At 38.6% G+C, this 9701-nt stretch overlaps 1 protein-coding gene across 4 annotated transcripts; it reads right to left on the reverse strand.

The window, feature by feature from the left end:
• Positions 1 to 213: 213 nt before the first annotated feature.
• Positions 214 to 9336, reverse strand: LOC103428601 (5'-3' exoribonuclease 3-like). Of its 4 annotated transcripts, none has more exons than XM_008366716.4 (23): positions 8846 to 9336; positions 8590 to 8692; positions 8408 to 8484; positions 7603 to 7794; positions 7335 to 7454; positions 7144 to 7206; positions 6832 to 6981; positions 6475 to 6639; positions 6188 to 6265; positions 6003 to 6089; positions 4922 to 5182; positions 4555 to 4650; positions 4092 to 4187; positions 3937 to 4007; positions 3500 to 3628; positions 3351 to 3427; positions 3217 to 3257; positions 3031 to 3105; positions 2785 to 2942; positions 2094 to 2210; positions 1787 to 1862; positions 1323 to 1429; positions 214 to 1210 (listed from the first exon to the last, which is right to left on the reverse strand). In XM_008366716.4, the coding sequence occupies exons 1-23, from the start codon at positions 9047 to 9049 to the stop codon at positions 544 to 546; spliced, it is 3210 nt and encodes a 1069-aa protein (XP_008364938.3). In that variant the 5' UTR covers positions 9050 to 9336; the 3' UTR covers positions 214 to 543. The 4 variants fall into 4 exon arrangements, with proteins under 4 accessions (XP_008364938.3, XP_070682617.1, XP_070682619.1 ...); XM_070826516.1 differs by having other exon boundaries at positions 2094 to 2198; positions 8846 to 9262; XM_070826518.1 differs by having other exon boundaries at positions 2094 to 2198; positions 8385 to 8484; positions 8846 to 9224.
• Between the last annotated feature and the right edge of the window lie 365 nt (positions 9337 to 9701).

A 9701-nucleotide genomic window follows, 5' to 3' on the forward strand; every position in this document is an offset into this window, starting at 1 on the left:
GCAAAACGGTAAAAGGACACTACCCGGGTGATAGAGGACAAAGAAGGCCTTCTTAAGCGGCCCATCCGTTTATTGGTATGAGCCGCGGCCCATCCTTCTCCAACATTTTAAGAGGCCCAATTAGGATTTTGTTTTTACCACGGCCCAATCATCTAGGAAACTGAACCGTTCCTTTTTAGGCCCAATTAGATTTTTAAATGGGCCAGAGGGAGATTTATAGCAATAGAACTGACATCTTATTTCTTGGTCAAATAAATCTTGGTTCTTTACCAAGTAAACAAATAAGTCATTAATTCTATTTTCCAAAAAATGAACGAAAAATTTAAATAAAATAAAATAAAATAAACGCTACACTGACGAGAATGTTTTATCTAAATTACACTTGGGAAGAATGGATACTTTGCTGCCGTCGAAACGCCTACCGCGGCGGCGCGTATTGTGTAGCAGAAACACAAACCAAATCGGAAAATAACTTCCGCTACCATTTTTGCCGTTCGTGGCCTAAATATAGTACAACAATTTCATCACAAGCAGAAGGTCGTTCTACTTGTGGCCATAACCATACTGGGGTGCAGGTGGCCTCCTATTTCCTCTCCTGTCCAATCCAGAGAATTGGTTTCCGGATTGCTGAGGGCGGCCATAACCTCTGCCCGGGTTATGGCCGACCGGTGGAACCCAGTCATCATAACCATGATGGCCAGACGCTGCAGATGGTTGGTAACTCTGATAGTAGTTATAGCCACCTGGATAAGGAGCACCGCCGACTCCCGGCGGAGTCTGTAAAATAGGTCTCTGAGGGTAGATTGGCCCACCGTTCTGGTGATTTCCTGATTCGTAGTATACATGCCCAGAATTCCTTTCATGGTGCTGAGTGTGAGGCCTGTTCTGAAAGTGGACAGCCGTTGAAGACTGCGCGACATTATACCCACGGTCACCGTGACTAATATTCGAAGCCCGGGGTTGCTGTTGAGGATGGTGGATTGCCCTAAGTGGCGGCATTCTACTGTGTCCCTGATCATAGCTTCCGTTGTTTGCATAGGAAGGAGGCGGTGGATAATACTGAGGCTCGGCATAAGATGGTCGATGCGAATGCATGTGATTGCCATACCCATTGGAATCCGTTTTAGCCTGTAAGCTATTAACAACAAGGCGATGTGCCGCTGCCCCGAGCTGTCTTCCAGAAATAGCTCCTGCAGGGTTCTGCCTGGAACTGAAAGCAAAATCCAAAATTGTAAAAAATACATTCAGAAGAGAAAATAAATTACTGTGGAGGACAAGGGGCGCTGCATATTTATCAAAATGGATTTGTTAAAAGGACCTACTGGGAGCTTTCGTATGGCGTCCGCCCAGAATTTTCATGCCATGGCTTTCGCCCGGTTTCTTCATGCCATAAAGGAGGTAAAGGCTTCACATCCCCCACTGTAACGGTCTGAAAACAATTTGATGTCAATATAATGATAAGCATCAAACTAGTGGACTACATAGAACTTCTCCATTAATGACGTGCCAAGGCGTAAACAATATAATTTTTTATTACCCAAAATTAGAGGTAACGGACAAGTTAATTTTTTATTACCTGAAATGCTTAAATGAGAAACCCGGAAAGCAGCACAGGCAAACAAAATAATTTTTCATTACCGAAAATTAAAGGCAACGGACAAGTCATGAAGTTCAAAGGAGCACATGCAAACACATAAAGCAACACTCACAATGCATATGCATAACACCCATACAACAAAAAATCTAATTGGAAAAAACAAGCTTAAGATCAATATGGACTATATACCTTCTTCGGGAATATAACACCTGCTGGAGGTCGAGTTATATGCTTATGTACATCCGGTAGTATGTATATCGCACATCTGAACATCAAAGGGAGGGAATTACAGTTCAGAAATGCATGATCACTTCTATATATAGAACGAATCCATTAATGAAGCCATTTTGTATTAATAAAGGCCACTTCTATTTACATCCAATTAAACTACCTAACACACCTTAGTGTAAAGAATACCCATCAATAAAATATAGTGTTTCTTCTCTCTCTCACAGTATATTTTATAGCAAATGAATTTCTCAGTTGAAATACATACATTACTTGGTTGTCCATAATATCCTCCATGCTGTCAACAGGAGACCGGAAAACCGGAGGGCAAGGCTCCCCAGTACATGGAGACAGATAACCGTTCATCCCCTCACTGCATGCATCCCTAAATAAAATCAGAAAATAATCTCAAACAATTCATAAATACATGATCAGCAACAACAACAAAGCCTTATCCCACTAAGTGGGGTCGTCATAAATACATGATCAATAAGAAAATATGTAAACAGAAATATGGCTTTATATTCTTGTAGCAAACATTTCCATCAAGAGCCAAAAATTTGCCACTGTGGAGTCGATGTTGATTCATCATTTTTTACGTCTCTAATTCAAAACTGTACGGGAAACTTTGGTTTCATTCAGCTCTTCCTCTTCCCAAGAATGAACAATTGGATAAAAAAAGGGATTTTCTTAGTTCAGAAAAAGATAGAAATAATTGATTGCAAAGTGCCAAACTAGAGCATGATTCCCAAGAAAAATATATAATATATCAACTTGCATATGCCTTATGCCACCAATATGGAACACATGCCATATGATCTATAGCACGCGGTTTTCCCAATCAAAAGAATTAACCTATCAAAACTAGCTCAAATGGAAAATAGAAACGGTATACCGTAAAATTCAAATTAGAAATCTGGTTGCTGCTCTTAAGCAGGGTAAATGTACTGAGAACAAACCTGTACTTGGGATCAATCCGTTCCTTGACTTCAACTCGCTCTTTGTCTGTTAACTGTTTACATCGATTGTCCAGAGAATATATGCATACAGATAGAGGATGAGACGATGCAACAAAAAGCATCTCGAACATCACACTGTTTCTCCGGGTCTCCTCCTCCTACAATCCAAAAGCAAAAGTTGAATTAGACAAAATAGAATACCAAAATCAGTAGTGCAAAGTAAATCAAATGAAATAAATACCCTACCGTCAATGTATGTTCAAGTTTTTCAACCTCAGCTAGAAGGCGGACTTCATCAATAAAAGGTAACTTTGCAATACCCTTCAGAAAAGCAAATGATGTCAAACTCTGCTCGCTAGTTGTCCAATATACACCGTATCATCATGACCAAAAGCAAAATATAGTTATAATTTTTACTAGAAAGAAACCTACCTGCCATGCATACCGCTTCCCATTCATATCCACATCAAAGTCTGATAGCAAATAAAGGTTCAGAGAAGAATGTCAGTAAGCAAGTAAAAAAAAAGGAAAACTAAAACCACCAAATATTAGGCAAGAAAACATACCGATAGGGTAAAAGTCAATGATAGGTGAATTTGGATCAGTCATCAACTTCCTGTAGTGCTCAGGAAGAGCATGGGAGCTGCAAACGAATTATCATTAGTGCCTTACTTAATGGATAATTTACTAATAAAGGAATAAATTAAAAGCAAACCTTGCAGCAGGAAAAACCCCCAATAGCTGATTGAACGGTTTAAAAGGAGTGCCCAAGTCGAAACTTATATTTAGCTGACCAAGGTCTTTCAGATCAGAAGCAAAGGGTGCATAGTGATAGGGGTAAAACCTGAAAAAAATGGCAATCAATGGCACGATTAACATATATTAATAAGATCATTAATGCAGTTTTTACATAAAATGTTACAATAAAATCCCATCTATATGGCATTATTCTGATATGCAATCGCATTTTTGTACGATATTCTAAAAAAAAAAAGGAAAATGTTCCTAATCTAATCCTGCTCCTTATACAAGAATAAAAACCCCCATCCAAATACAATTAATAATTCCAGTCACTGCAAAATGCTACAAAAGCAAAAGGAAGGGGAAAGCCCTTCATCATGTAGTGGAGGAAGGTGGATCAAAACTACTCACCACTGCCACGAGCAAACACCTTCATAATAATAGTGCATCACCCAACATAGACCCTCAGTGTATCGCAAAACCTACCCAAACAAAAAATATGAGAAAAACTAATGGGTACATAAATAAACATTTGAAATCAGCAGAACCAGAACTCATATACGTACAACATCCTTTCTAATTGCATCACGTTCTTCAGGAGTTTTTGCAGAAAACTTTTCTTCGTAATACCTATCTTTCCATCCAGGTTCTCCCAATTTAACCTAATGATACAAGACAAAAAGAATCACATTAACAATGCAACCAGCAAACAAAATTCAAGCTTCTCAGCTATAGCATAACAAATATAATAAGGTAAACAGAGCAATGCAGCAACAGCTATATGCATAAACTAGACAACAGTTTAACATTCAGCATTCAAAGCTGCCATAAAACAATACAGAACAATGTTGTGACAGGTCACCTTCATAGGGAATGCAAGATAATTGCAAATTCTATGGTTCCAACTTCCAAGATACAAGCAGACAATACAAATTATCAAATTTCCAAAAAGCTTACAAATGCTTTAAACATAGGCCTTGCAAAAGCCGATGTCAAAATATCAAATATATGTACGGTAAGTAACTGAACCTTGTCTACGTCGGGATTTCCAGAGTTAAAAGCATCAGATTTCTCACGAAGAATCTCCTTCAGCTTTGCTTTCAAGTCTTCTTTGTTTCCATGTTCCTAGAAGAAGAAAAAAAAGTGACAGCTTAACGACCACATAGTTAATAATATATAACAAGCAGAACTCATTAACCACCTTAACGACCACATCATTAATAATATATAACAAGCAGAACTCATTAACCACCTAACCCTGTTTGTAAAGCGATTATTACAAGATGGTACAATAGAGATTTAAAATTACGGTCATCGTCACGAATCACATAGTTAAAAGTAGATACAAAGAAGAGACTAAAAATGTTTAAGTGATCCCTTGAGCTAAAAAACATACATCTAGTTCAAGACTGTCCTCGGCTTCAACAATAGCAGCACCAACAGTTGACGTCTCCGAAGACAAACGTGCAACCTTTCGAGGATTTCCTTGATCATTAGATTTTCCAGACTGTTGATAAGGTGAAGCTGTATGACCCGAAGCAAGACGAGATCCCTGAAACCGAGAAACTGGCACCAAAGAATCTGGTTGCACTTGGGGCGCTGCATCATCTCCTCTTCTTAATTGCCTTTTATCACGCTTTATTCTATCTGCCTGACGCTGGGGAGAGGGGGAAAATTTTTGTTATAACATAAAGCAGTCTACTCACACCAGTATAACATCTATTAATCCACCCATCAAGTAATTCACACAAGCACAATAAAAGGTAAACATCCACGGATTTGGAAAGGGGCGTCTGCTCAAAAGGCCACATCCACGGATTTGTTATAACATAAAGCAGTCTAATCACACCAGTATAACATCTATTAATCGACCCATCAAGTAATTCATACAAGCACAATAATAGGTAAACATCCACGGATTTAGAAGGGGGCGTCTGCTCAAAAGGCCACATCCCAGACCTAGCACAAAAACCCTCTATCTACTGCAACAGAGACCTTTTCCAAGAGCAGATTGATTTTATCTGCACTCTTTCAGCTCACATTTATTGAGAAAAGTATCCTCCCTCCCAAATCCTGTGTTTTCTTGTGAAAGCTTGAACAAGCTATCTGAAACCTAAAGTTCCCCCCACCCCTCTCAAAAACATTCTAAAACCATAGCTAAGTACCATGCTCCATCACTAAACAGCCTAAACAGGTGCACTAAATAAAGGTCGTACCCAGTGCACAAGGCTCCCGCTTTACGCAGGGTCTGGGAGAGGTGAATGTCGGCTAGCCTTACCCCCATTTAAACAGGTGCACTAAATAAAAAAATAAAAAAAAACTTTGGACTTATCCACGCGATGCAAATCAACACGGTTATACAATCATGCTGACCACAGTACCAACGATCTTGCCTATCTAAAATAAAAAACTGACAAGGCTGGTAACTGGATTGCCATAAAAGTAATACTGTTTCAAGGGGCTAATAAAGAACAAACCTGATGCAATCGAGCTCTTTTCTGAAATATTTTATCTTCATAAGATCCAACTGCTTGAATGAAATGCTCTACCCGACTTAAATTCGGCTGAAAAAAAAAGGTAGGTAAAGAACATTATGAAAAAAATGCTTAAGCCAAATGTAATTCATTGGCTTAAAAATAACCTACAATAGTCAATTAACTACCTTGCTTCCATCAGTCAGATATCCACCCAATGCCCTAAATTCCTTCTTGTATACAGCCAAGAGCAAATTGATCGCACCCTGAACAATCACCAATGAGAATGTTATAAGTTGTAACAGGAAATTATTACTCTTTCAAGCCCTCCTATTTTCATTTTTATTTTTTTAGCCCTCCCATTGTCTTATCAAACAAACAACATAAAGAAGTTAATATATTTCTGTTAAAACATGAGATTGGAAAATAAATTTCTATTATGTCCTATTTTGCAAACTTAATAAAAATTACATACCTCACGAATCTCCAGCGTGGGCATGTGTGGCAAGAAATCGTTACCAACGAAGAAGCACATGAATATGAAATCGTCCACAATGCACTCAAAATCAATCTCGAATGGGGTGTTGGGAATTCGCATCTCATATTCCAAATATTCTCTAAGAGTCCAGATGTTGAGAAACTGCCAAAACAGAGCGCAAAGAGATAAAAAAAATTCAATATATAATTGTCACATGGTATTTCAAAAATAGGAATAAAGTTATTCCATTAGTTCTATTCAATGAAATCTCCAATTCGCAATGGCTTTAAAATGAATACTTAAAGTACAAAATTCGCAACCATTCCTTCCAATCAATATATTGCAAAAACTAACCTGGTAAGGCTTCTTGGGCACAGCCTCACCATCAGCTTTCTCATCAAACTCTCCAGCCTTCCGTTTCGCCTTACCTTCACAATTTGCTGCTAAATGACCCACCTGACCACATATGAAGCATTTGTCTTGCTGTCCGGGTGTGAATACAACCTGGAATGTTGCATAGCCAAATTACAACTATAAGTTGGAATGAAGGTGGAAATCATGAAACACACTGTAGGAGAATTGAAACCAATGAAGATGCCAATCATACAGAAAAACAAAGTTGAATTGATTTTTAAAATGAAAAATTGCAAAATCATAAATACATACCTCTCGAAGAATTGAAAAATGAACCTCATGGGTAGCCAAAGCAAGCATAATCAAATCAGCATCCTGTAATTGACCACACATTAATAGACTACAGGAAAAAAAATTACCAGAATAACCAGGGGGGTTTATAAAGCAATGGATGAATGAATTAGGGGTATGAGAAGATGCATGTAATGAAGGAAGAAACATACCAAACCATACAGACAATGGCGTGTATTTGGATCATAACCAGGAAGATTTCTTTGAAGACGAATATAGGACATAATTTTGTGTTCGCCTTCACCTGGAACATTTGCATCAGAAAGAATAACCTGCCAAAACAAAATATTAAAAAAAATTGGTAAGAAAAGAATATTCATCAGCATTGATAGAGCAATAAAATTAGGTAATAGTTATTAATTGCAAAAATAAAACACAATACAACTTCAGGAAGCCAAGGGAACAAAGCATAGAAAATACCTTAACATTTTTCCATCCTGGGTCATTGTTTAATCTAAGATGGATGTAATACTGCAATGCTACTGACAGAACAGCCATAAATTCAGTTCCAGGAGTGATGACATTGGAATCAACAACTTGTGAGTCTTGTTTGGGAGGAAGCTTTCTCCCCTCCATTTCAAACTCCTCACGCAGCCTTTCTTCTTCAGCTGCCTATAAAAGAGAACCAAAAATCAATAAATATAAAGACTTGGCTTCGTTTCTCCTATCTACTTCCCCCTGCCAATGAAGGCTGTATTTGTATGGAACAAATGTGACAGGCAAGGATTCAGGAAAACAATGAGTATACACAAATACCAGGGAAGCGGGAGAGACATGAGAAGCTATGTTCCTTCAATTTCCCTAATACGAGATTGAAGATTGAGTTATGACCCCCCCCCCCCCCCAAAAAAAACTTATTGCAAATACATATTCCACAACTCCATTAAGCTTGTGTTGGATTATCAGGATTCATAACAAAAATTACACAAACTGCATCACTTGCATAACCCAAACAATGACTAGTAAAAATAACAATGTGCATATAATAAGAATTGATGTTAGCACTAACGGGGATATTTGAGATAATTTTCTGTCAACATCACTTGTTAACTCCTAAATATAAACACCACTCTGATTCAGCTACAGAGGATATATAAACATACCAGTTCTCTGCAATTGATGAACATATCAGAAATTAACAGAAGAAGAAAAAAAAAAAAAAAAAAAAAAGCCCTTCACGTGCAAACACATGGAGGACCCACCTAGAATCCACAGAATGACGTACCGCGTCTGCTGCATCTTTCGCAGCCCTAAATCGCCGAGACCGCTGTTGATTCATTTTTGCCCTGGGGGCAACACCATCTATCAATAATTTCCAACAATTAGCATTACGCAAATTTCATACGATATTGCATTTCCTTCTACTTTTCTATAAAACATAACATCCGTTCCAATTCCAACACTCACCAATCGCCATGTACAATAGCTTTCGAGGCCGAACCATCACAAACAGTCTGTCAATGTAATCAAACATGCACTGGAATACCTCGTCGAAGGTCGAGGGAGAAGGCTGCATCATTCAGGTAACAAAATTAAGCCGCCTAAACAAATTTACAGCTACAAAGGCAAAATTTTGATAACAGTAAAAGGGGTAAAATCTTTAGACATCATAAAATTTGAAATTCGTAAACACATTTGTAAAGAAATTAAATCGAATCGTTACCCTATCTTCTGGGTGGAAACAGGGGTGAATAATCCCGTTCATGTCGAGATACAGATTGTCGTATTCCAACCCATTAGGATTTGGTTTACTGGTGTCGACCGGAATCGATACGTCATCGATCACGACGGGCTCTTCTTCCACCACGTCGACAATCACGAGCGGGTACTTCTCCGCCAACCACCGGTAGAACGCCGGAACTCCCATCGTCAATTGGAGGTAGCTCGCGTCGGCGGACTAACAGATTAACGGATCTCTCTCAGTCTCTCTCGCGAATCGAGAAAAAAAAAGAAGGCGCGAGAAAGTGAGCGAAAATCGGAACCCTAACCCTAAATCGCTGACGGAAACTTTAGCGGCGAAAGAGTGATTATGTAGAAAGAGGGCGCGAGTGTTAGTTGGGCGCGGGGAGGGAATTAGGGTACGGAAGTGAGAGATTTGACGGTTGTGCCCCTGGAAATTGGACTACGTAAGGTGATGGTTTGGGGAAAATGGGCAGGGGTGTTTGTGTCTTCTAGTAACCTCGTGGGTCGGTTAAGGTAAGGATAGTAGAGATTTCGATCCTATGATTTTGTTTTATATACCAATCTACAACGTCGGAATTGAAATGTAGAATTGAATTTCGATTACAGAGTATTTTGGTGTTTTACTAAATGTTAAAGAATTAAAAAAGCAGCGGGGTCCACACAAATTTAGGAATTCAATTCCTTGTATTGGTGGAATTGGATTTCTTATATGTAGGTGGTAATTCAATTCCGGCCAAATTGGATTATTCATCCCGTGGTCATAGGAAACTTGCATGATGACCCCCATAGTGAAAAAACTAGGACTTACACCCTTGTGGTCAAGAATGTTAGCAAAT

This window comes from Malus domestica, chromosome 08 (genome assembly GCF_042453785.1).
Source record: "Malus domestica chromosome 08, GDT2T_hap1".
NCBI lineage: Eukaryota > Viridiplantae > Streptophyta > Magnoliopsida > Rosales > Rosaceae > Malus > Malus domestica.

Bases quoted from the DNA above. Each gene is read 5' to 3' on its own strand.
- LOC103428601 (XM_008366716.4), bottom strand. From the start codon at position 9,049: ATGGGAGTTCCGGCGTTCTACCGGTGGTTGGCGGAGAAGTACCCGCTC. The intron at 5,183-6,002 runs GTTTGTTCTTTA...CCCTCTCCCCAG, and splicing joins AAAGAGCTCGATTGCATCAG to CGTCAGGCAGATAGAATAAA. The intron at 3,629-3,936 runs GTGAGTAGTTTT...CATTTTTTTCAG, and splicing joins GGTGTTTGCTCGTGGCAGTG to GTTTTACCCCTATCACTATG.